The sequence below is a fragment of the Trachurus trachurus genome (genome assembly GCF_905171665.1).
Source record: "Trachurus trachurus genome assembly, chromosome: 2".
NCBI classification, from domain to species: Eukaryota; Metazoa; Chordata; class Actinopteri; order Carangiformes; family Carangidae; genus Trachurus; species Trachurus trachurus.
Genome location: NC_139914.1, coordinates 8,475,652 through 8,503,428, shown reverse-complemented (window position 1 = coordinate 8,503,428; position 27,777 = coordinate 8,475,652). Strand labels below are relative to the sequence as shown.

Here is a 27,777-nt window from a genome sequence, read left to right as displayed (position 1 = left end):
TTCCACAGCACAAGTGTTGGCTGGTGGTAGTGGTGGTGGTGGTGGTGGTGGGAGAGGCTGGGAAAGGGGGGGCAAGCACGACTCGGTGGCTATATTGAGCCCAGCCGAGGACCGTTGACCCCCCCTGTCGCTGAGGCAATGAGAGGAGGAAGTGAAGTGAGACAACCAACGAGGGGAATGCAGTTAAGAAGAACCAACCAGAGTCATTTCAGAGTTTTTGTCGCTGCAGACCCGTAGATCTGTGTCAAACAGAGGCCCTTTCATAATCACAGGGGTGTCAGAACCTGCCCCCCCCCCTCCAAACTCTCTCCTCTTGAGCAACGCAATCTACTGTTCAGCGCTTACTGACCGAAACCTTTTGGCAAGGCGAGGTTATTTGACAGGAGGAGTCGGAAACGAGCAGCACTAATTGAAATGTCAGCCGTGGAGGGGGGGCGATTTCTTCCTTTACCGATGAAAGCAAAAAACAGCCACAATAATTGAGCTGTCAAATCTATCAGAATAACTTCTTTACATTGAGAACGGATCGGGCCCCGAGTGCTTCCTCATGCTAGGCTAAGCACTTTGTCTCCCATTTGCCACGCTTTCAGAATAGGCCAGATCACAGCACTGCCGGTTACGTCTGAAAGGCGGAGAGGAAAAGGGCCAATGCATGTTTTATGACAACGCACAAATCCTGGTGGAATCACGGAAACACGCTGCGATATCACATCTCATTCTTTATGAAACTCCTGCCCCTGATAGTCCGACACAATTCAGCTCCCCTGCGCTTCATCTTCTTCCCGATTTTACACGCCACACTTGCCGCCGCCTGGGCACATCAAACCAATTCATTATCAGGTGAAATGTCATCTACCATTTCCAATCTCTCTTCTCCCTGCTTCCACTTGTGCTTAGGAGGCAAATCACTTTAAAAAGAGTGGTGCTGACGGCCGTGGGCCTCACATCTCTTACCTTCTTTAACTGTGTAGGTCGCTCTTTACGTCTAACAGCAATAGAAAATCCAACAGAACAGACCCCCAGGAAGAATAAAATAATAAAAAAAGGAAAAAATAAAAAGCAAATGAGTTGTCCAACCTTGACCCAACACAGCAAGCAAATCCTGGGCAGAGACAGACAGTGAGGCTTGGAGTCCAGCTCCAGCAGTGCTCGCTACAGCTCAGTGAGGCCTGGGGATCCTGTGACAGCTGATTTTATTTTAGAAGCCCCCCTCCGTTAAAAAATAGGATGGACTTAGGGGAGAGGGGGTAAATGGATGTGGGTTTGCTTCTTTTTTTAGTGCCATGTACCAAGGTACCCGACATGCTCTTAACCTCACGTCAGAGCGGTCTTATGGACAAAGACGTCCCACGCTGTGACACTTGGTATCGTTTGCTCAGGAGAGTACAGGCGGGACATTTGGCATTTAGAAACCGCTGCTTGTTAATATGGTAAATATCATGACATTTTATGAGCGCGCGTGGCAGAGATACACTTCATCCATATTGTTTCATAAACTGTGTAAAAACACACACAGGCTCCAACCATCCAATAAAACATCATCCATTCTTTTCTTCTTTTTTTATTGGCGCTGAGCTAATTGTTTCCATTCATTCCCAGTTTGATGCTAAGCTAAGCTAACTCACTGCTTCCTCTAGCTCAGTGGTTCCCAACCTTTTTTGGCTCGTGACCTCATTTTGACATCACAAACTTTTGTCGACCCCAGAGACCCCAGCGTCAATCAAGATGTGCCAGCTCAGATATTTTTATATGCTGCATTTCATTCAAACTCGATTTATATTCGAGAAAGTTAAAGTATAGAATACAGTTGTTTAAGATTGTGTTTAGTGTTTTTAATCATAATAAAGAATAATAATTAGTTTAAAAAATATTTTTACAAGTCATTTTTTTTATCAATTACTAGACATTTCAGGCGACCACATTTGAATTCCAGGCGACCCCACGTGGGGTCCCAACCCCAAGGTTGAAAAACACTGCTCTAGCTCCATATTTAGCACACAGACATGAGGGTCGTCCTCTTATCTGACTTTCCGCTGGAAAACAAATATGGAAACGTATATACCCCCCCCCCACCAATATCATACAATGCTTTTAAAATAGATGGAATCAAATGACATGGACTCCCAGTATACTGATATAACCTCTCTATAGTATGCAGAGTACTGATACCTGATGCATGTATAATAGCTACTACTTCAATATCAAATATTCTTATAGCTCCATCAGTCTTGAGTTCAATATCAAAGCTACTTAACTGTTTCAAGAGGAGGCACTCCTAACCTTAGAAGGCCAAACCTTTGTTCCCCTTCTAAAAATCCCTCTTATACACTGTGTTTCTGCAAGTGAGATGCCTTTGAACCCCCTCAGCAAATTAAGTGCAGTTCCTGCTGAGCAGAAGCTCAAGAGGTTTGAGCAACAACACGGAACAATCAAGAAAAAACTCAGGCAGGAAATCGATAAGTGTGGGATAAAAAAAAAACAGATTGATATCCTTCCTTTCTTTCTTCCTTTCTCTCTCTGTGTTTATTTATTCACTTCCTCTTTTCATACATCACTCCTCGACGTATGTTTGCCCTACAGCGATGGCAAAGGTCCTGTTATAAACCGGTGACCTCATGTTGTGCCCGAGGCTTTTCCTTCAATCCTTCCTCCAACCTACATCCGACGCACGCATGAGAGGATCAGACCGACGTAGCCGTGCAGGAATCTATTCACTCCATAATATTAGCTGCCATCAGGCCTGAACTCATGTGTGAAACACAAGGCGTTGTGAGGGTGTTCACCAGGAGACCACCCCACGAGGAGCCGCTGGCAGCACATCGACTGGAGAAAAGCGTGGTTATCAGGCTGGTAGAGAAGCTGCACTCTGCTGATAATCCCACTGAAATTGAACATGGATTTTCTGTTAAAGTGGAAAATAAACATACCCGTGCTGAATACCTAATGAAAGGGCCCCAGAATGTCCCCAAGCTGAGTCCACACTCCAGAGAAAATGATTTTTTAACTAAAATGCGATTCATATCTTTAATTTGACACTAAAGAGATTCAGTTTTTGATAATATAACAAGAGTGAAGGTTTTTTTTGAAGAGCATAAGACACATTCCCATGTGTAAAACCAAACAGGTGTGACAACAGTTTCTCTTTGCAATTAAACAGGTGCAAACTGACTGTGAGGTGTTTTGCCAGAATGAAGACTGCATTTCCCATGAGCTCTAGCGCATATTGTCATAAAGATGCTTATCTGGCTTGCGCATCAGGGCTCCAGACTAACTTTTTTGTGAGCAGTTTTAGGCAAATTCCTTTGGAAATGTATTTAAAATCGGCTTGAAAAAAAAAACGCTGGTCTTTCAGAGTTGGGTTTTTTATTCTGAGTTTTTTTTTTTCTTTCGCAGAGTAGTTTGAAAAATGGAAAAAAGTGAATCAAAAAATATCCGTCCTCATCTTTGAACACATATAAAATGTGTGTGTATAATCTGTGCCAGTGGAGGGCAAATTAATCAGGATGTTGAAGAGGTGTGTGTGTATGTGTGTGTGGTAGCCTCTCTTCCATGGAGTTAGAAGGAAGTGACCTTCAGTGACCTGAGCAGGATTCAGCTCCAGAGATAAACAACATATATGCAAATTGTATGTATTAATTTGTATAAAAACTTTCTTTTTTTTCTTTTGGGTTAGTGCTAATAATAATAAATAATGTCGTGTAAAGGACTGATCATTATATGGTGGCACTGAGATGCCTGCAGCTACAATTAATAAAAAATAAAAATTCACGTTAGGATGTCCGGAGACTGACAGAACATTATCTGCTGCTTGATCCTGACCACTGAACATCGTTGTCACTGCGTCCTCACACTTAAATAATTAACAGCGCTGTGCCATCGCTGCATTTTAAAGCACAACATGCACCCACTGTTTATCTGTCTATCTGATGCTGTGTGATGACCCTCTGACATCCTGCCAGTTGTTGTGGAAGTGATGTTTCTACCACGAGTCATCCAGATCAAACGGGCGTAACGGGCGACGCGTTGAGCCGTGCCGCGTAGCCGACGCTGTGCACTGGCATGAACATCGAGCTCTAAAATAACGCTGAACTTTTCACACTTTGAAGGTTCCAGGAAACAACGGCTTCTCCCCGGCCCTGACAGAGAGCGGAGCAGATGGATGGACGAGCAAACTAAGCCACCAGACCAACTCGGGCTGAAGTCGAGAAAAGCTCCTGAGTTTTAAAGCTGGGCCTTTAGTGTGTTTGTTTTGTTGCTTAAAAGAATTCAACTCAAGCGAAGAATGCATTTTCTCCTCTTTTATCAGATACAGCGCCTCAATTTAAAGATGAAATGTTGGCAAAAACAGATAAAACAGAAAAATATCATCGATTTCCACCATTAATCAAGATGAAAGGGAGAAGATATTGTGATGAAATGAATTTCTTTGCTCAGCGGGGTGAAGGAACGTATTCTTTAAACTACTAGAACAAACACTACACATGATGTTTCTAGGACCTGCTCCACATGGAGGAACCAGGAACCAGACTCAGCTTTAAATTCCCCAATATTGGCCCTGTCTTGAGATCTAATTTGCGTGCTGTAACAGCAACTAAAGGGAATTAAATGTGAATTGGACATGGAGAAAAGCTCAGTTTATCCTCAGGATCAGATTATGAAGACATCATTATTTGGCAGGCAAGTCTGGGAGGAGATGAATTAAAACAAAAACACTGTTTTTGGTAAATCCTCCTCCAACTGGCAGCATTTCACACTTTGAAAAGTTCTCTTATATAACCTTCTTATATAACGAATATATACAGTATGATAGAGTTAAAGGCTCTCCTATCTGCTGTGAGTGCCACAAAGCCATCCACAGTCTCATGGTGGTGATTGTGGTGTAACATGAGAGGAAACAAGTAAACAAGGGTGTCTATTTAGAAAGCGGCGGCAGCGTGGAGATTTGGAGGTGAGCTTTGCATCTGTTTAAAGTGCAGTTATACACTGCTTTATTTAAACATTGTGGCTTTGGAGGGAACATCTCCTGAAGCCCCCTCCTGCCACCGCAGTCAGTCATTCGACCCGGTGCCGAGCTCGTGCAGTGTTGTCACTGACAAGCTGTCAGCAAAGACAAAAGCTTGTCGCTCCGTCGGGTCAGCAGGAACGCAGAGGATCGTCAACACGCTCCGCTTTTAGACACAGAGGTGAAGAGACGGCCCGACGCTAAAGCCCCCAGACTGATCTCAGGTGGAGATGGAGCAGCTCTCCGCCTGCATCTGTGAGCGTGCACGGTTGTGTTTATGAGCACGTGCACGGTTAACACCTAGATACGACTCTGAGGCCTGTCAACACGTTGGATTCCCACTTTCTCACACACTGTTTCCCTTTTCAGTTTACACTGGTGTGACATTTACAGACATGTGTTGGCCAAGCACTAAAGAAAAAAATCAACTACACTGATAGATTTCAAATATAATACCCTAAATTCTCCGATAGAAGCTCAGGCTTTTATTTGCTTCAACTGCTGAACTGACCCCGTCTTCTATTGGAGACAGGTGTCTGTATGGGACAGGCTTTTATTTAATTATGAACAAATCTGATGCTCAGCAAAGATGGAAAATACAATAGTGTCAAATTCATTTACAAGTTACTGCATAGGGATTTCAATATATTATATATAGTATGTGTGTATGTGTGTGGATGAAACATGACTTTGAAGCTCTACTGTCTCCATCTTGGCAGTGGTTGAATCTGCCTATAGCTAAATCTATCTATCTATCTATCTATCTATCTATCTATCTATCTATCTATCTATCTATCTATCTATCTATCTATCTATCTATCTATCTATCTATCTATCTATCTATCTATCTATCTATCCGTGGCTGGTGTTTGACAGGGAACCCTGTTGCATGTCGTTCCCAGTCCTTTCATTTGTATTACGGCCACGTGCTGAAGGGAAGAGGAAGAATAAAAAGCCCCAAATCTAATTAGAAAAAAATAAAAATAAAAAATAAAATAAATAACCAATGTACTTTTTATGAATATGTATTGTTATCTTTGTTTTACACAGTTTTTATGCACTGTATGAGATGGATGCAGCTGAGAAAATGAATTTCCCACGGGATCAATACAGTATCTATCTATCTATCTATCTATCTATCTATCTATCTATCTATCTATCTATCTATCTATCTATCTATCTATCTATCTATCAATCTATAGTATCTATTGTATCTATTCCTGGCTGGTGTTTGACTGGGAACCCTGTTGCATGTCATTCCCACTCCCTTCATTTGTATTACTGCCACGTGCTGAAGGGAAGAGGAAGAACAAAAAGCCTCAAATCTAATTAGAAAAATCTCCACTTCATGGTTCATCACTGTTTGTTTAACTAAGCTCCTGCCTTCATTCAGATTATTCTTTAGATACTCAGCTATAGTTGAAAGTCACTGATGGGGAGCTGGTGCTTCTCAGAGGGACGGCGCTGGTCTGAGAGCAGTTGTAGCTACAGTACTGGTCGCTGTGGTGAAGGTCGTCGTTCTGACTTTATCTAACACTGAGACTCTTATAGGCCACACCAGAGGCCGATAATCCAACAACCTGCTTGGTTTTAATGTGTTTGTGATCCACAGACTGCACCTTGGACCAGAAGCTCCATCTGTGTGCACAGCGCTATCAGCGTCGGTGTAAAACAAACTGGAGGTAGGGGTAGCCGCCACCGCAGTGTGGTGGCACACTATCTAACAAGCCACAAGCTTCCCATTACAAAGGAAAAAAAAAAAAAAAAAAGCTGCCAGGGAGGGAGGGAGGGAGCCTTATCTGGCAAACTGCAATCTAGTTTTCAAAAGCTGCTTTCTGCCAAATGTTTATCTCACTGAACAAATGGGACAAAACATTGCATTAAGCATTCTGTAGCTTTGGCTGTTTGCTCGACAGACTAGTGTAACCATGATGCAATCAGCCTCCCTTCACATGTTATAACACAGAGGAGGTTGCATCAAAAAGCTGCTTTCAAAAGTCACTTTTAACCCTCGACTTTTGGGGGAAAAAAGAAAGAAAAAACACAAATCCCAACTGTACTCACACAGTGTGTCGTCCTCTGGAGCTGCATCCATGGTCTGATGTGTGAGACTACTGGACATCACTCTTTTGGACGGGGAGGAGTGGACGCTGGTCACTTCCTGGAGAGAGAGACAGAGAGAGAGAGATCAGAGGAAACATCTGCAAAGGGTACGGAGAGCTGCAGGACACACACACACACAGGAAAAACACACACATTGACGTGCATACTTCAAATACACAAATATGATACAGCAAAGTCCAAGCTGCTGATTCCTGTGAAACTTTGTTGCTGTGCAAAGAGAGGCGACCTTGAACGCAGCACGAGGAGTAAACACTGGAGAGTTTTAGTGTAAAGCAGCATTTAGTTGCATTTCAATAGCAGCGTGAATCTACATGTAGCTGTGACTGAAGCTTCCTCTGGTAAAACGCTACAACACCGCTAAACGCCCCGTCCTTGGCTCCTCAGGGTTTCTTTCTTTCTTTCTTTCTTTCTTTCTTTCTTTCTTTATTTCTCCCCTGGAAGCGTTTTGTGGAAACTTAGAAGTCAGCCTGTGCAACACGCCTATTCAGCTGCAAATCATCTCTCTAGGGGGAGGGGAGGGGGGGGCAAACACACCTGTGTGTCTTTGCAAATGTGTGTGCAGATTTTTTTTTTTTTTCATTTGCAAATCAAATGTATTCCCCATAGCATTTCTTTTTTTTTGACAGTTTCTTCCCTGGCGTCAGCGCAGACTGACAACAAACACACTGCAAAACCATGTGACACACAAACACACACAGACGTATGCATGCATGAATCTGTGTGTGTCTTGCTTGGTCGTCTTCTCTCTGCTGAAGGTGTCAACCGTTATCTCAGAAATGCACCAAAAGGACAAAACATTGTCCCATTAAGCAAATCCAGGAAATGCATCCACGCCACGGCTATTTGCATACTCTCCTACAGTATTTCACAAACACACAACTCAATAAAACATGTACACTTGGACTCTCCCTTCCTGTCACTGTTATTTTGGCTCTCTTGTTGAAGTAGCACTCACATCAAATGAGGCTCAGAGAAGTGAAGTGTGAGTCCGCCCAGGCTGCTGCTGCTGCTAACCACCGCTCCCTGATCACTCCTCCGCTGATATTAAACACAGAGTTTAGTCGGCAACACGTTGTTACTTTGAAGTAGTGAATGTCACTGACTGAGGGCCATTAAAGCCACTGAAACATTTATCTCTCCTTGGGTTTCTGGTTACTTCGCTTGCGCCGTGAATTATGAATACAATATTTCTCGGTTGTAAATTAAACAACAGGAATCTAATTGAAGGATCGGCCGTGTGCACGCTACAGGAAGTGGAGCGTATCGCAACCAGATAGTCGGCGAGTGGCCCTGAGAGCTGAAAGACGCTGCAACCTCAGGAATGACATGCAAACAAATCCAGAGAATATCTTGTTTCATTTTAGCAACACAAGCGCTGAATATCTGCATGTTTTAGTGTGCATTGTCGTCTGTTTTGTCTATTTGCATGTGTTTTGCACACCGACACACAATCTGACTGAGCCTACAGCTACAGCGCGTGTCTCAATCCAGGGGCTGCGTCCTTCACAGGTTTCATGTGTAGATCGATTGTGCGACAGCAGCGTGACGAGGCTGTTCCATTTCAAAGACTTCTTCAAATGCAGCCTCGTTTTTTTTCTTCTCTCGGGGCAACAAAGGAAGCATCTGGTGGATCCTTCAAGGCCTAAACCTATCCCATGATTCATTGCACGGCCGGTACTGAAAGGAAGATTACACTATTAAACATACATGTCGGGTTTCAGCTCAGTTCACCAGCTAAACCTGTTAAAACCAAGCTGCTGGTGGAGTCTCTCACAAATAAACCTGGGTGTTGACCTGAATAACAAACTGGACTGGACTGACAACACTAATGCACTTGTCTTGTGGAGTGCAGGGGACACTCCTGTGGACCGTTTATGACTCCGCGCGGCATCATCCATCTTCTCCGGTGTGGTCTGCAGCAGCACCTCCAACTGCTAACAAGAAAAGGCAGAAGCACTGATCAGTAAAGGCCGACCCAGAGCCACCGGAGTGGGACTGGGATCAGATTTTGTCCCAGAGTCTTCTTCAGACTGCACACAGTAGATCACTGACAGCTCACCATATGCCCATGTGCTATAATCTGTGCAATATCACTCATCTGCTGCCATTGACTGTCTAATTGCAGGTATACATTTGCTGCGGTAACATCTTATCTCACATTAAATATAAAATTCAGTGCTGAGCTTGAAAAGATAGATTTTTTTTTGCCTTCTTTTATGTTCAACTATCATTTGCTCCTTAGAGGCGAGCCATCTCAGTGCTGTTTGGCACAGACTGTGGGATTTCTGAATAAATAGGTTTCTCAAAAATACATTAACTTGGAAATTGGCCCAAACTTATTCATGTTTCTGCTAAAAAGGAACCTTTCTCTTTTTTTGAGCCCATACAAAGGCAATTTTTTTTAAAGCAAATGAACAGCCAGTCTGCGAGGAGACATTAACAATGTGCTTCTAACATAATAGCATCAGCAACAAAATATTCAAACTGAATTTGTTAGGATATGATTAACAGGTATTATGAAAGATTAATATCATAGAGCATGTTTGGATGGATGGATGGATAATAGCTGAATTAGTCCATTCATGCTACTTTAAAATAAAATATTTCGCAGATTTTTTATTTAATTGGTTTAGTAAATTATACAGTAATCAGATGGTTGATTGATGCTGCTACTAAAAAAAGAAAGGACCGAATGCTGATGGTTCTACCAATCTAGCAGACGTCTCGCCGTTTCACGAGCTACAATAAGTGGGTGAGCAGCGGCGGTGGTGCTATCTGGCTCCGAGTCCCGGCCATATGTTCTCTTTGGCACAGGCTGCCCACAGAGGACGGAGGGAGGATGATGATGGTGGTGGAGGAGGAAGAGGAGGAGGAGGGGGGGTGGGTGTCTGTGTGTATCTCCAACAGACTGACAGAGTTAATAAGGGACAGCGCTCGGTGAAATCTGTCTAAATGTGCGAGTCTGTCGCGGGAGATAATCCGTGTGAGAAAAAAAAAAAAAAAAAAAATCACGGGATCCTCTTTAAAAAGATGCTCAGCTAATGAAATCAAACCAAAAGGCCATCTGGGACTATTTCATGCGTGACAGTCGCCGACGTTGGAAAAAAAAAAAAAAGGCCAGTGGAGTCAGTGATGGTGAATGAAACCATGGTAACAGCAGTACACGCTCTCTTGGCCTGCGGAGGTGACATCCCTCACCCTGCACCTTCACATCGCTGCCTATTAGAGGGAGACATCAGCAGAGCTCGCACCCATCCAGGAAACGATGAGCTCGCTGTCACGCGTGCAGTGACTTCACCACTTTTACGCCGATGGTCTCATGTCAGCCGTTTTTTTTCCCCGTCCTCTCTAACAAGCCCGGTTTCTTTCCACTAGTGTAGGACTTTAATGACATGCTGGAACGCACGCGAGGTCTCCGTGGAGGGCTGTCCGCCTCCATCTCCTCAAACGTTCTCCATCTGTCCTCCTCCCGTGTCATCCTCTGTTTAAGAAAATGTCAGTCTTAATAAGTCAATTAGTCCAAAACGGAGCCTGAGGTTTTATTTTTCCTCCACCCACGGCGGCGAACGTGCCACTACGGCGAGAGGAAGTCAGATGTAGAGATGTAACTGTTCACTCGGATGCTGTGATACTGTCTTAACCTCCAGAAAGTGGGGTTATCCCAGTGCTCTGCAGAGTATCTCACACAGGGAAAGAGCCAGCGCGAGGGCAATTATGCACTGATAATATTTATATAGCTGTATCTGCTTATTCACTCAAGGTTATGACCATGGGATGGTGTTTGAAAATGGATCATAATCGATAGGCTTACATTTTGGGCAAATAACCGTAGTTGTGATGGGTCTGAATGCTGGTTATTACGGAGCTGCTCCGTCTCTTCCACACCTGAAAAGCTCAAATAGCTCGGAAAAAAGCTCCAAGTGCTTTTAGTGGAGCTGGAGGAGCTACAGCACAGTAGCAGCTGAAATCGATCAGGTCTGTGGGTTCAGTATTAGATGTGACATTTTGGAGGAGGAGGAGGAGGAGAGAGGGAGAGGTCGTCCACCTCCTTAAAAGAAGATCTTATTTTGGGATTACTCTCCCTCCATCTTTCTTTTTCATACCTTCCTCTTCCCTATCCTGCCCTTTCGTTGTTCGGGTCGACAGCTACCCTGTTGGTATATGGAGGTATCTGGATGTTTCACAGTGTGTGTTTTGGACCATTCAAAAGTGAACCCGCCATTATATGAAATATCCGTTGCCAGCCGGACCCCCCCTGGAACTCCTAAAGAGTTTTGATGACTCTGAAACTTCTCTAAACCCTTCCTTGGCATGACAGTGAGTAGAAAATTGCTGAATTATTGATTTTAGGTGAAGTATCCCTTTAACCATGACCATTTAACAAAATCACCCATTTTGCTTTCATTGTAACCCTGACAACAATGATTACCTAAGCACTTATTTTAACCCAGACCATCATCTTTTCAAAGCAATTAAGGAGCCGTGGTGACAAAGATAGGAGCGTCAATGCCTGCAGAATCGCTGCGTTTGATGTTGTAGCCATGACAACCAAAGTCCGGTATTCTGAGGAGTTTTTTTACAATCAAGTCCTGTTGACCCAAATCCTACTGTCTCAAAAAAAATCCATTACACCTTCTAATAGTGGTGTTATTTGGAGCTTATTTGTTTTTCTGTCCATCAGCTTCACCGGGCTTCATTAATGCTGTTTTCATTTACTGCCGCACTATAGCAGCACGATACTTGGGTCAGTGTACGGCGACCTATTGGGAGCCTGCCAGGAAAATAAGTCGCTCTCACGTGATTCGCTGTCTGAGCACTTCTTTTTAAATTGAAAAAAGGATTTCTTTGTCAATTGCAATCGGTGCACACACCAGTGAATCTGCAAACACAGTCGAGCCACATGCACACACTCCCCTCCGACAGCTCTCGGAGTGAGTGCTTCTGGCTGTGAAAGCTGCCTTATGTGTCGGCTGGCATGGCGTACAAGTGCCTGCTCTCGAAACATGACTCATGAGGATTGACAACAGTAAACAAATCACTGGGCCCCGACTGAGACAACCAGTTGCTTTGGACTCGCTTCTCTCCAACACGCCTGGCCTTCTCCAGCAATACAGAGCAGCGAGCCAAAAGGTCTTAGCAGTCATTTCAAAGTGATGCTGTGCAGGTGCAGCTTTCCACTGTTTGTCCACAACTACCTGGAGGGATATTCTGAAACTGTGACTCAAAGTGGGATCAGGGGTCCGTATCAAAAAGCAACAGCAAAACCGTGTAATTAAACTCTAAAATCACACTAAAAACTAGCAGGAGATACGCTTCGGGGTCTTTTAAAGTGAAGTTTCCATGTGTTTTTGTATTATAAAGCAGGTCTAGGTTCTATTTTAATACTGTCAAATCAATACTGCCACAGACCTGAACCCACCATCCGACTTTGCAGGATTTGGCTTCTCTGAAATCTGCTTTTTTCTTTTTGGATCAGTCAGAAAGCAGTCAGCCAATCAGAGGAAAGACTCAGAGCCTGAGAGAGGGGATGTAAAACAACACCCAACTGGATTCAGTCCACCTCTAGGCTCTTGTAATGGAAAAGACCTAAAAGAGGCTGTTGATAAGGGGGGAAACTACTGTAGAATACAGTCAGGAGTCAGGAGTCAGGATAAAATTGAAAGAGGGAGAGATATCTCAAGATTTAGATTTAGATTTCATTTAATGATAAGTGAGATGAAATAAAAATAAACATGCGAAGCCTTAGTCACCACTTCAACAGCATGCTGTATCAGAGGTGTGACATTAGGAGGACTGATGAAAGGGAAAGAAGCCGGATCACCTGTCTGACTATAATGTTGCATTAATATTTGAACTAAAAGTGGATGTGTGTTTTAAAGCAGCAGGGGGTTTACATTTATTTGAAAAACACTGGGTCTAATAAGCTTAAATACTCATGTGACATACCTCCTGTCATTGTGGGCTAAATGCTCCTATATAACCATCACTACACCACCAGGGATCCTGTTGGTAATTAAAGAAACTACTAGAGCAATTAAAGGGCTCTCTGCTGCATGTTTCAGCACATATAAAGGTTACTTGTCATCACGGTCCAAACACCGCCTGGAAAAACCAGTTGTAAAGTGTCTCCTGTGGCTCTGCAGGAGAACGGATGCCATCAGGGTTATTTTAGTTCAGATGAACCTCTTTTTTTTTGGGATTGACTGGATATGATCATCACGTCTCAGCCTCCAGTGGAGCTGCCTCCTTCAGGCCTCCTCTGCTTCGGCTGCAACACTTCCAGGGTTAAATTATACAGGACGCGTGAATAAAATAGATGAGTGCATGACATGATCATCTTAAAAGAGACGGATGTAGGGAGATTGATTGGAAGTAGGTATGTATTTACCTTTAATATGCCTCAGAATGTACATCATTTTAATAAAAAATGTAGAAAATAAACGCCAGTGCCAACCTGAGCTTAAAATCAGACAATACCTCGCCTCACCAAAGAGAAATTGAGTAGACCATAACTGTAAATTGACTTATTTTCTGTTTGATTTCCATTTCTCTAGTGAGCTCCAGAGAGCAGATGGAAAATCAGCCAGTATAACCAAATCAATTTGCAGATGTTTTTGAGCCATGGCCACTGTGCACGATGTTCTACTGCAACTTGTCTAACAATAGCATTGACCCCTACTTGCAACTAAAGGATTTTCTTTCTAATAATCACACAGTGACAGAGCTAAGACGCTGATGTTTAGCAGATACAGACTAACAACAGGGACGACGTCATCCTCTGGAGTTTAACACATGCCAGCAAAGCCCGTTCCCAGCACAGCACAACGAAAACCTCTGGCTGATATAGCCCTTCTTCCACATCTGGAAGGATTCTGTCCTTTATCATTAAATGACAGCTGGAAGATTTCTTCGGTGCGCTGCAGGTTGTATATGAGCCAGATTACGGCCCATGAGAAAACAAACACGCAGCCCGAGAACTGTTTTGCCATCAATATAGAATGATATATTGATTTGTGCACTTGTTTACTGCACAACTTTCACTGATTTTATTGTGTATATAACTCAATGGATTATTAAAAGATTTGCGCGACTACAAAAGTATTCACCTGAAGGCCTCGTCTGGCACTCAAATCAGGATCTGTTCCTTCCTCTTTTTGTTTCTTCTGAAGATTATGTCCTTGATCTCAGAAGCACATTGGTACAAAAGAAGCACTTTTCATCAGAAATGATAAAACAGGATCAGCTTGTTCTGTTGTAACAGTTCATAAATGAGCCAATTACTTATATATATAATTTATATAACCTATTCTTCTCTGTTCCTTTTGGCCACTCAAAGGGCCTCATATTCACACAGGGAGGAGTTTTGAGCCATCGACCTTGTGATCGGTGTGCTGAACTCTTTTAACTCGACTTGTCTGAAGTGAGGGCTAATCCTCAGCCGTCCTCCATCACCTCCTCCGTGTCGGTGTTACACAACCGTGTGCATTGTTTATCCGAAGGTCATCTCAGCTATCACGCATTCTCTCTGTCTCTCTGTGCAGCTGCTTTCTTTTCTGCCATTGTTTTGTTTGTTGCCGCAAGTGTTCCCGTTCGCACTCCAGCAGAAGTGCAAAAAAAAAAAAAAAAACTTTTCTTTTTTTGTTGTTTTTTGTTTCCAATCCTCTATCGACCTCCGTTATTATGACTAAACACAGGAACAGCGAGAACCACCCACATCAATATTTCAAGCACTCATGGGCACAAAAGAGACACGGCCCAGAAACAAGCGGGTGGGAATAGAGAAAGAGACGGACCACAGGCCCAAAGACAGACAGAATCAAAATGTGAATGAGAATAGTGTTGATGAGGATGGTTGGAAAAAAGTCAGGCGCACAACCCGAACCTGATGAGCAGAGAGGGTTAGCTACAGACAGCAAAAGCTCGGGGATGGACAACCATCAGAACAGACACGAGCACAGGAAATGAACAAACAGAGATGAAGAGAGACTCGACGTAGATATTGAACCGGAACAAAGCCAGCGGGGTATATGATTCACATTTATGGTGACAAACAAACAGGGCTGTGCTAGTTCATACCATCTTGATATATGAGCTAAGGGCACAGACTGTGCTGCACCGGTCACAGCGTGTGCTTCATTATCCTCCCTGGCAGTGTTTTGACACATATAATAATAAAAAATGAAAAAAAAACTATGATGTGTTTTCATCCCTGGCTGTGTGTGTGAATGTGTTGGATGCATGATGCAACATTTAGTCAAGAGTTTTCCCTCGGCAGCGTTTGTGGTGGTGTCCTGTCAAATTCCTCCTCTCCTGTATCCTGCTCCACGGAAGAGTGCAGCGGTTTGTTTTCTCCGTTGTTAAAACCTCTGTTTAATGAAGCGAGGCAAATATGTGGTGCAAATACATTTTAATTAAGACTAGGTAAGTCAGACTGTGATAGATGATGCATGTTAAAGGGATAGTTCAACAGTTCGGCAAATTGGCCCATTGCCATAATCCCTATAGTTTTAGGAGTAGGTTCGTTACCTTAATTGTCGGTGCAAGCTATTTTTAGAACGGCGAAGCAGAGCCACGAGCTGCTCAGAGCTGCGCTACGGAAGCTCATGGGATTTCTTGGTTTCCCTCATCAAATACACAATCCAACAACTCCAAAACGCTCTGGTGGACAAGTTGTGACCTGCACATTCACCACGCTATAATAACAGAACGTTGTTTTCGAAGTAAATGCAGAGACTGCTTGCCGACAGGAACGCGCATCAGTGGTTTTGCATGAATTTTTAACTTTAGTTTGATGAGGGAAACCAAGAAATCCCATGAGCCTCCGTAGCGTAGCTCTGAGTAGCTCACGGCTCTGCTCCACCGTTCTAAAAATAGCTTGCACCGACAATTAAAGGTAACAAACCTACTCCTAAAACTATAGGGATTGTGGCAATGGGCCAATTTGCCAAAATGTTGAACTATCCCTTTAATGGTGCAGTAACAACAAACTTGAGTTGGTATTTATCTAAAATAAAATTTGAGGAAAATGGGTCAAGTGCATTTCTGGTGTGACCTGGGTTTTCGCTGAGTTTTGTCATCCTTGATTTCACTTTCCTGCCTCCAACCAAGCCTCACAGATTCAAAGTGACTGACGGACTTCACCTTCGCATTCCTTTGACAGTTTGATCCTCATCTTCCTCACATTTACACCTGGGATCTGCCCAATACAAGCACAGCTGTCAGCTGCTGGCCTGCTGAGCAGCCTCTCAGCCTAAACCTGCTGCTCCTATTTTTAGCTTTTACTAACACTCCCCATGGGGCTAGTAGCTTTGCAACAGGACATGTGTAGCGGAGACATGGATTATTGACTTCCTCATTTTTAATTAGGACACTTCCAGTCAAAAACACTCACAGGATATGAAGGCGTGAAGGAGCTGACCATTTATAGAAAATGGTTAAATGATTAACGATGAGAAACTAATCCCCTTTCCAAAAACTGACACCAAAAATACAACACAAGAAGTAAACAGTGCTAGCACGCACGAATCAAATGCGGCGCAGTGCACCTGCATGTCTATGATGAAGCACAACTAGTCAGCTGATAGTCACACAGCTGGTGAGGCTGCCAGTGACTGCGGAGCATGAATGAAACAGCTGATGCTACTCAGCTAATATGAGCAGGACTTAAGTGTTCTGCCTGAACTAACACTATGCTCCAGTAATTCCTCAGGCGCGGCGAAATTTCACAGCAAAATTGATTTATTCCAGCAGAATCCCCGTGATTAGTGGATACACCACGCGCACGGGGCTGAAGCAAATCCATGCTAATTTTTTCACTCACTCGGCTTATGTTGATATCTGACCTATAAATTCACATGGTGGACCAAATAGCAGCCTGCTCTGATGAAGAATCTGCTGAAGCTTATTTGGTTCTTGCGCTTTTTCCTGATTAATTTCACTATTCTGGTGTGACCTCAACAGTACAAAGAAAATCCTGCATCTTTCATGTCTTTCAAACATCCAACCACACACTGAGTAATCCAGCGCCCACTCCACGGCACAACCAGTGTTTCGGTGCTTCACCCTGCACCTCCATCCGGATCTCTGCAGGGTTAAGTGCCTCCTCCTCCTCCTCGCTCAGACCCACTCTGGGAGGGGTGGGGTGGGGTGGGAGCTGTTAAAGCAGAGCGATTCTGTTTGCCCAACTGGGTCCATTTGCGAATGACAAATTTGACCCAGATCTAGTGAGCAGCGAGCAGATAAATTAAAGTCTGACAGACATCCAATGATTTGGAGCTTGGCTGCAGAATCATCCTGTGTGAATTGACTGGGAAAATCTAACAGGGACATTAGTAGATCGTTAATGCAGGCTGAAGATGTGCTCAGTGCTTCCGTAGTATAGTAGCATAGTGCACAGTGTATGTTAATATAACACTGATAATGCATATATGTAATGTGTTACAACTTACTGCATAGGGCTGGGACAATATGCTTTTCTCCCGATTCGATTCTTTGGATGGAGATTCGATTTAAATTGCGATTCTACGATATTGCCGATTCTCTCGATTTTTAGTCTGCATTTTTAACATTTATCTGCACACAAATACTGTAGGAGCCTATAAATGAACATACTCCATTTTAAAGTGAACTTAACCCTGTACTCTCTGTATGTAAAAAAAAAAGGCTAACCAATGCACATTGCACAATATTAAAAAAAAATATATATATATATATATATTTTTTTTTTTAAATTGATTTTTGAAAAAAAAAAATCGATTTAAAAATCATCAAAAAAAAAGGTCACAGCTGTTTTGGAGTTGTTGGATTGTGTATTTGATGAGTTTGATGAGGGAAACCAATAAATCCCATTAGCCTCCGTAGCATAGCTCTGAGCAGCTCACGGCTCTGCTCCACCGTTCTAAAAATAGCTTGCAATTAAAGGTAACAAACCAACTGCTATGACTATAGGGATTATGGCAATGGGCCAATTTGCCAAAATGTTGAACTATCCCTTTAATGGTGCAAAAAAAAATCCCCCAAAAAATCAATTTTTGAAAAAAAAAATCAATTTAAAAATCGTCAAAAAAGATATTGCGATATTTATGTGAATCTATTTTTTCTCCCACCCCTATTACTGCATAATATGAACACTATATAGCTTCATATGTGATGCTGCAGTATCTAGTTCAGCTCACTTTGTATTCTGGATCTCTCCGGCCTGATTATCAGTGATCTAAAGAAGGAGTGAACCCAGACAGACATCTGCTCGTCCGTAAAGTAGAGAGAGAGAGATGTGGAGGGGAGCGAGGAAGCGGGAGGGGGGGGGGGGGGGGGGGGGGGTGAAAAATGAGAAAAGTGTCAGTCTGATTGTGCAGCCCTGAAGTGGAAGCGTGATGAAGCTTATCATTATTGAAACATGAATATAATTTGTTAATCAGACGTACGAGCTGCTTCACCTGCTAAAGAATGAACTCTGTCTTCATTTGGATTCCCCGCTCTTAACCCCCCCCCTCCCCCTCCCCCTCCCTCCTCACCCACAACCCCCTGCTGATTCACACCGATCCTCCATCATCCGTCCTATCCATCTTCATCTTCTTTAACCTCTGCCTGCCCCTCCCATCCACTCTCTGTCCTCTCTTTCACAATATGGCCCTGTGCTCGCTGAATGTAAATCATATTTCAGTCTCTTTCATCAGGCTCCGTGCCCTCTTGCCAACATCACCCGGCAGTGCACCACTATTTATACACCACGACTCCAAAGTGGCTCCGGATCCGGCTCTGTTTTCAGCCTCTCCAAATATACACCGAAACATGGACCTGACATTCTGCATGCCGAGTTCATATTCTGGGGCTTTTTAAATCTATAATTATGTGTGTGTGTGCAATATAACCTCATGACGAACTTTCGTGTCACCTTAGGATACTGCTTTTTCTATTAACCGGGATGGCAAAAGTCGTTCGGTTCCGAAAGCTGAAATATCTTGACACCTTTTGGATGAACTGCCGTGAAAATTTAAACATTCATGGTCCCCTGACCTCCTGTCGCTTGACATTTGTGCTTTTAAATAAAATATCTCAGCATCTGTTGAACTTTAATGAAGGGGAATGTTTTATTATACAGATCCAACTCCCTATTGTCCTTAAAAGAACTAAGTAATATTACACTTAATTAATTCTAAATACATGTTAATGTAACTCGAGTCTTTCAGTCAGTGTACACAACGATACAAAGGTGAGTTTTGTGTTTACTGAGGTCAGATTTTAATAAATTCACATTGCTGCTTAATGACTTAACACCTGCAAAACTACTGGGATTTGAATCAGTCTCAGCCGCATAAGTTTAGTGCTAATTAAAGTGAAATGATATGATACATTAATAGTTTGTGTACCAAAGGTGGACAAATGCACAACAAGTGCTCGCTATAATGCTAAACTGCTGTGTGGATGGCTGGATTTTCCGTTCGAGCTGCCGTACAAACATGGCGACACTCTCTAAAGCAAGACCCTTATAAAAAAATAATTATAAGGCTACGAAAACCAAACAAATTTTATTTAATAGCGATTATACATAATATATTCATGGGTAGTATATTCAGATTTTGCAAATAAACCTTGCCAATTATTACACATTGGACCTTTAAGTATTGCCAAAATTAGGTAGCGCGGGCATTCGCAAACGTTTGCTGGTAGAAGATCTGTACCAGATCTCGTGAGAGTGTGTTGTCGAGACAGAGACAGGTCATGAAGAAAGTAAATTTTCTCCTAATTTGTCAATTTCCGTGTCTAAATGTTTAGAAGATATGTGAGAAATGAGTCCAATATTTACTCCACTATTCATTCGCTCGTGTTGCGTCTTGTTTCTAAACCGTCTTTCCCTCACAGAGCTGCTAGCACGGTCAAACTGTGAACTTGTTATTTGCATCTCTGTGCTTTGTTTTTCACAGCTCCAGTTAATGATTATGTGTTCGTTTATGATACACAGCAGCCAAAAGGATTTACACTGGGGACCTTTTGTGAAAAGCGCTTCCTTCCCTTTCTTTCCCACTTTATGGCAGCGATGAATGGCACAGAGCGAGGGAGGAGGAGAGAGATGGCGTGGTGCTGCCCTCACATCGACATATTGCTGTAGCTAGGATGAATGATTAAAACAGTACGCCTTGAGGTCTTTTGGCTAATTGTTGAACACATATGCTCTGGTGGGGCTGTGGGTGTCAAACTGCGTTAGAGAATAGACAGTCTGAGTCACGTAACAATCTCTATGGGGAGAAAAAAAAGCCTAGAGATATGCATTCATTATCCAGCTGTGGGAATGGATTATCCTACTTTGCGGTGCACATGCTAGCACAATACCTCTGGAATAAAAAGGGCAGTCTTAACAAGCACTGACAGCAGCACAGAGCAGACTTTAATCCACGTCTCAATTCTCAAAATCCATAAACAAAGTCGACGAGCAGGTGGACAAATGATTTTTGTCTGAATGAGTCAAATGAAGCGGGGACTTTCTGCTGAGAGACCACGTAACTGGGCAACTATTTTCAGACTGAGGCAAGGCTGTGAGCAACAAGTCATCATCACACAGCAGACCGGCAATGCGTCACACACACATATACACACACACACACACACACACACACAGGGCTCTGCTGCTGCCAGCTCCATTAAAAGATTTGAATCTGTGAAACTGAGACGAAAAGAGATGCCTGGTAAAAGTTAATGGAATTTTTACGAGCTCACCGGACTTGATGAGGACACCATCGAGCCCGGGATCAATGGGACGTCTTGCAGAGACACATCGCGGCTTTTAGTTTATTTAACATTTAATTAAGTGCGTTTAAGAACGGTGTTGCATATTGATTGATGTCTTTTTTCTAAAACGGCTCACAATTAGCCAAAAGGCTTTCACATACAGCAAAAAAAAAGCTGGAGAGAGGTGACTTGAAATGCTCCCTTTGAAATTGGATAGTGCCTTTTTAAAAAATGAAAAAAACATTTGTTGAAGGAATATTATGAAAGAGAAAATATAGTTTCAGGATGGAAATGAATGTCAATATCAAACGACCTCCACGGTCTGCGCTTATGTACATTTCATTCATTCAGAAAACACCTGAGAAAGTTACTCTCTCCCTCTCTCTCTCTCCCCTCAGCTGTGTTATCCTGTTAACCCGCTCTAATCCCACAGTATGAAATCCTTTTAAATGCTTTTATGTTGCGTTACATTTTTCACAGAGCACATCAAAATTAGATATTTTGGCAGTTACGCAAATCCTGATAATCTGAATGCCTCACACATTTTCAACACAGTTCCCGGCATGAAAGAAATCAAGTCCAATTAACACCTAGGTGATTAGCGATTGTCTCCGAATGCTCCACTTGTTTTGTTGTGGTAAGGGTCTGTACTGTTTCTAACTCCCTGTTTTCTCTCTCCTCAGGCTCATAGAGGCTGCATTGCCCCCTACTGGCTAGGAGCAGCCATTACAATAACTCAAGAGTATTAGAAACATTTAAATTATGTAACGGCTAATTTATGCTTGCACATTTTAATGAGCCAGAACAAAATATGAAAAGTGCAAATGCTCAACATCCTTGATTAGTGGCCTATTTTCCTGCGTATTTGCATGTATGTAAATGAATGAAAATGAAAAGCGTGTGCGTCGTGTGTGCTTCTAGGAATAATAACCGGCCCGCATGATGAGATGTGACACCGAGGCACAGGATCACCTCATCTGTCTCATGCATCGGTGTGTGTGTGTATATGTGTGTGTGTGCAGTCATGACCAGGAGGTCAGACAGATGCTGCAAACACAAGCCAGCGTCCCCGGAGGTTTCCGTCCAGCCACACAAGCGGAAAAACACGCTCTTTGCACTCAAGATAAACCATTGCATCACTTCACATCTGCAACTGCTGGGAACGTCGTGGACACCTCGCCTCCTCCTGCACGCTAGAGAGTTTTTGGCCACAGCTGAACGACCACCTGGGAAACCATCAGTCATTGTTATGTCTGTGGCCGTCCAATGACATCGCTGCGTTTAAATAAATGAAACCGGCGGCCAGAGAAAGAAAAATACGGCGCATCATCAAATATTAAGCTCAGCCTTACAAATGAGCCGGAGACAAGGTCGTGTTTTATAAGCAGCCGGCTGCATTGCTCTAGCCTTGTCCTCTCTATGGGAATCTGGGAACGCTGCCCATATGCTCCATTAACACTGACTACAGCCTGGGTTGTTTTTTTTTCAAGGAAATATAGGAACAGACTGCACACACTCATGACACAACGCCAATAGACCATGTGCAGCGATGCCAGTTTGTCACAGATATGTTGACCAGCTGTGCAGCTTGTCATCTAAAACAGAATAAACAATACTGCATTTCCTGTGGGGGGAGAAAAACTAATGTGAAACCCGAATCAGCTGGGAGTGATCGAGAAGTGGCAAGCTGGTGAGTCATATCGACAGGAAAGGCTCACGGTGTCCCCGTAGAGCAGAGCCGATGCAGGCGGGGGGTCGGACACTAAAGCAGTCGTCCTGGAGACAAGTGATGATAAACATCCAGGGATAAGCAATGAAACAGACACAAGCTATGATTACAAACAAAAACATGGTGATTATCACAGGGCAAGACGTTGTCGGAGGAAGAGGGAAGCAGCCAAGCAAAGGACAAGGACGAGGGTGAATCTTTGGACCGGCTTGTACTCATTGGCCAGAGCTGAGAGAGAAGACAGGATGCAATCAAAACAACTATTACTGTGGATGTAGCCCTTTGTTGCTACTTCGTGTCTGAAATGTCTTGTGCTGTGTTGGTCGGGGGGAAAGTTGGTTTCTCCCAGAAAAAGCAGCAGAAGCAGCAACCAGCTGCCTGTTGCAGCCGCAGTCGACACAGATAAGAGGAATGAGACCGAGCCAAGACATAAAAGCTGCAGGCCCTGAAAACAAGTCCAGTCCATTGATGATTCTCTGCGGGTTTGTCACTGGAAGCGACCCACTTCACATTACATACAGTCATTTGATCCACTAGTATTTACTACAGTAGCTTTTAGCTGCTTAAACAGAAGAGAAGTGATACCTCGGTGAACTCTGCGCATCAAAAGGCGGCTGAGAAAAGCTATAAGCTCCAGATAGCAAACAGCTAATGAGACACAGTGGAATGCAAAACAGCTGTAATAAACCCTCTTATCTATGGGAGGCTGTTATGACTTATGCTGTTGCAGCCCAAACATATGTCCATTGACAAATAATAGACTGGAAAGCAGAAGAAAAGCTGCGAAGATCTCTATCTTGGCCTCAGTGATGTGGCTCATTAACCACAGTAATCTGGAAAATGTTTTCATCTCCAGAGCCAGATGTGATTTGATTCTAATAGCTCCACGTCTCTCCGTCTCCACTCTGGCCTGACGGAGAAGTTTCGCGCAGCTTCCAGCGAGCGGCAGCCGACATACCAATTACAGGGTTATTTTTAAAATCCTGCTTAACCATAAAGCTCCCCGAAATAGGTCTTAAATAACAGGGTGTCGAATATCAGCAACCCCAGTGGCACTGCATGGAGGCAGCTGCTGCTGTGTGATCTGTGCCACCAGTTTGCAACTGGCACCAACACTGAGAACTACAAAACCCCCAAAACACAGCGGCTCATGAGGATTCAGTTGGGTTATGTTTTAAATCCCTCTGAAGAAATGCAGCACGACTGAGCTCATTGTCCTTGGAACATTTTGACAGGTCAAGACGACTTCACTTCAGGAGGGAAAAAGTAGGTCATGTGGACCTTCTTGTCTCATCATCAGACATTTGGTAAATGGGAGGTTTTCTCATAATGACCCACTTCACTTCCAGCAGACTTAGATTTTCCTCTCAGAGCAGCCAGCTGAGATGGAAAAACAAAGCAGGAGAGCGAAAAGATCTGCCCTCTCCTCCCGCAAAGAGACGTGAAACTCTGAGTGTTTTTCACCAGAGGAGAGGAAATGACGGAAATGTGCAAAAAAAAAAAAAAGCCAGGGAGTGAAAGCAAATGGAGAGACATATACCATCCCAGTTTGTAAGTTAAAAGTAGTAGAGGACAGAAACTGCAACAGACTCGGAAGATAAATGTGTTCTCACCACCACAAAGTTTGCACTTTAAAAGTTTCTTTCAGTTCGGTGATAATACAAGTTCATTCATCTATCCGTCAAACTCAGCTTAAAGTGCAGCCTCATAGAGTGGGAAGTGGAAAGTAACTGGACAAATAAAAAAAATAAATAATAAAAAACAGAAAGGTTCAGGTCACACCACATATAACAGTGTGAAAATCCACAGTACTCACCGACTCGGCCGCAGCAGGCTTCTCAAACATCCTCTTAAGACTATCAAGTGGGATGGCGAACCTTTCAATCCTCTTAGCAGCCGGCGGCTCCTCTCTCAGCGCTGGGATGTCTGACGGCTCTACCTGCGGCCCAGAGGGACGGCAGGAAACGCAGCCCGAGGTCGCCGACACTGCGCTCGCCACCTCCTCTCCATTTCCTGATTGAATTTCCATTGTTGTACAGAAACTGTATCTCTCCCCCCCCTCTCTCCTCTCCTCTCCTCCTCCTCCTCCTCCACCTCCTCCTCTCCTTCACTTTTCCCTTCAGGCTGTTGCTCGGAGGGGGGAAGTCTATTGTGTGAGGTGAAGCGGTCGGGGTGAGGAAGTGAGCGAGAGGAAAAGAGGGAGTTATGAGAGGGTGAGGAATAGGAGATGGAGATGTTGCTGTGGTTGCTCTTTGTCTGTCAGCCTCTCCGGGTTTGGGGAGTTTTTTGCAGGCACAGCGAGTCGCTGGAGGAAAGAGGAGGAGAAAAGAAAAAGTTCACAGGGAATTTTTTTTTTCCCTCTCTCTCCCTCTGCCGGGTAATTACTCACTCACACACACACAGAAGCCTATGTAAACTCACATGTGGGCTCAGAAAAGCAAATTGAGATAGAGGAGAAAGTGGCTGATCTTATCAGCTTGTTACTTGACATTATAATATATCATATTCAACTGTAAACCCTTATATCTGATCATAAAATGCTTTATATCTGGCTTTAAACACTGTTTTGCACGTCGCACTACTCCCAAATAAGTGCAGACAAACAACAGTAGTGGTGTGCACATGTATTATACATAAGTACATGCACTGTGCTCTGCTTGGCCCATTTCTGAGGACAAAGTACTGGGCTTTATGCTCCATTACATTTCACTGACAGCTGTAATGTCTATGTTTAAATATAATGTGAAGCATTATTAGAAATTAGGAGTTCAAGTTAAGTAGAAGAGGGGACGCACTGCTGCATAATAAGCACAAGGCCTCCTGGTGATACTTTAAATAGAGTAGGAATTGGTTAAAAAACTGATACTGTAAGACTATAATGTTAATTCTAAGAAGCTTGTGCGTGTGTTTTGAAGGTCAGAAGGGAAGAAAAGCATATCTGAAGGAATAACACTTGTTTGATTTGCTGTACTTATTATTTTTACGCAACTGTGGGAAACCAAAAACTGGGGAGGTGAATCCTGCAGAGCCTAGGGCTGAATGCTGGGAACAATCAGATCTGCTTTATTTTTCAATCGGCTGGTCAGAAAAGCTTTCAGGAGAGAGTTAACAGATTTTTTTTTTTTTGCCTCACCCATCCTCTCTTTCACAACAGGCCTGGGTGGGTATCGGAAAGCTCATTATTCCTGATCAAATCAAGGAAGGAGCATAACAACTCACCCTGCCAGCCTCCTGTGCACAACATGATGGAGGATTTATTGTTAACTTTTCACTAGCGCTTCCTGGGGAGTGTTTTCCTGAACTCGGCCCTGGCGAGAAAAGGGAAATCAACACGTTAACTCGGCTTCCTCTTGCACGACTCCCTTTTCAGCCGCTCCTCACTTACCCTGCCACGTTTATAAGGTGCGATTCTCACTATATATATTGTGCCGCACATTTTCCAGGTTTAAGTAAGTCAGCCTGTTATACTTGCATGAGCTGAGAAAGAAGAGCAGAGGGTCAAATGATGGAGGGGAGAGTGAGAGCAGCTGACAAGAGGAAGCCGGAGAAGAATGACAGCTTAGTTACAGAGAGCGGGGTAGAAACAAAGAGAGCGGAGTTACAAGCCAGAAATAGTCAGTCACAGTCACAACAGACACATCAATACTGAGAGAAAGGAGCTGAGAGGCAATCCAGATAATCTAATCTTAATGAATGAACCGTCATGATATATGCATCTGATAGTACTTTGGAGGACACAGTATCACTCCATTTATTCCAGTGGGGGATACATTATTCAGGGAGGCCCAGAGATATGTGTGTCACTTTCTGCTGGATCCTGTGTCCACTGAGGCTGCAGCATAGTTTACAGCACTTACTCACCTGCACATGAAAAATACATATATACAAATGTTGTTTTATATCTGATTCTGCCGCTTTGAATACGAGTCAATGGTTGCAATAAGTGGGATATAGCTAAAGGGCCACTTATTGTTGACAATCCCATATGCAATTAATATCCTTGCACCACTCATGCATAATGACTGAGGTTTACATTTTGATCACAGATTTAATATTTCCAGGCCTAATGTAAAATTTGACCTTAACCAGTTCCTTTTACCACTTGGAAAACGAGTAAAGGGCCATTTGCAACACATATTGGAGTTTTTTCTTGCCAAAAACTGATTCCAGCTCCTGGTGTTGCTCAGAGAGTTAGGTTTCTACCTCAAAATGATTTTTTATCACTCACCAGAGTCACATTTTTAAAGATTTTACCTTAACCAATACGTTTTAACACTTGAAAAATGAGTAAAGTGCCATTTCAATGCATAATTTGGAGTTTTACCTTTTCAAAAATGGATTCCTGGAGTTGCAGTGAAGTGGGTTTCTGCCTCTAAATGACTTTATGTCACTCACCAGAGTTATATAAATAACATGAAGTCATTTCTTTGGCAACATCAGGAGCTGGAATAAATCTTTGGCACCTGATACTGCTGCTGCTTTTAGCATTGTTAGCATCGTTAGCATCGCCGGGCTCCCGCTGCTGTGTGGCTCCTCCGGCTCCAGCTCCGTCTTCATATTTCACACGGTTTCGATTAAATATCCGATAGCGAAGACTGAACAATTTAAACGTCTACGGTCGTCCTTTTTCCTTTGGCTAAAAGCTACAGGCTGATACAGCAACTGTGAACTTCTCACGTTTGCTTCCGGCTCCGCGTTCAGGTTGCAAGCATAGAGGTTGCAAGGTAACGTAGGTGACGTATGATGTCGGACCTCTTCAGCAAGGCCGGCGGAAATTTAAAAACACGTCATTTTAATTTCTTAGTATTAATTCGCTTTCATCTCTTTTTTTTTAATGAAAATACTACACATTCATGATAAATAAATAAATAAATAAATAAATAAATAAATAGTAATTAAAAAAAAAAAGATTGTGGGCGGGGCCTCCTGCAGCAGTGGGCAATGAATTCTATGATTTGAACCGTCTACAAAGCCAGTGCTAGTATCACCAAGGCTCATTGTAGTTGTTTATTAGTGTGAAATTGTTGTTGTAATCTTTATCATTATTCTGGATTCTTCTGCCGTTTTTTGTTGTCTATCTAGTCCATAGACTGTAAAATCTAGTCCTATATAGGCCTACTTTGTGCTGATAGTATAAAACTCATTGTCACGCAGGTGTCTGTGGCCAAAAGGTTGTCAGGTCACTGGTCATGAAGTC

General features: G+C 43.2%; 1 protein-coding gene across 1 annotated transcript in view; it reads right to left on the bottom strand.

Moving 5' to 3' along the window:
• LOC310999353 (uncharacterized protein) overlaps positions 1-24,839 on the bottom strand; it is a 45,812-nt gene extending 20,973 nt beyond the window's left edge. The window contains exons 1-2 of the mRNA XM_083989730.1: positions 24,397-24,839; positions 7,067-7,163 (exon numbers count right to left, since the gene is read on the bottom strand). Coding sequence (XP_083845856.1) covers positions 7,067-7,163; positions 24,397-24,609 — 310 coding nt within the window. The 5' untranslated portion in view covers positions 24,610-24,839. The remainder of the gene's footprint in view (positions 1-7,066; positions 7,164-24,396) is intronic.
• Between the last annotated feature and the right edge of the window lie 2,938 nt (positions 24,840-27,777).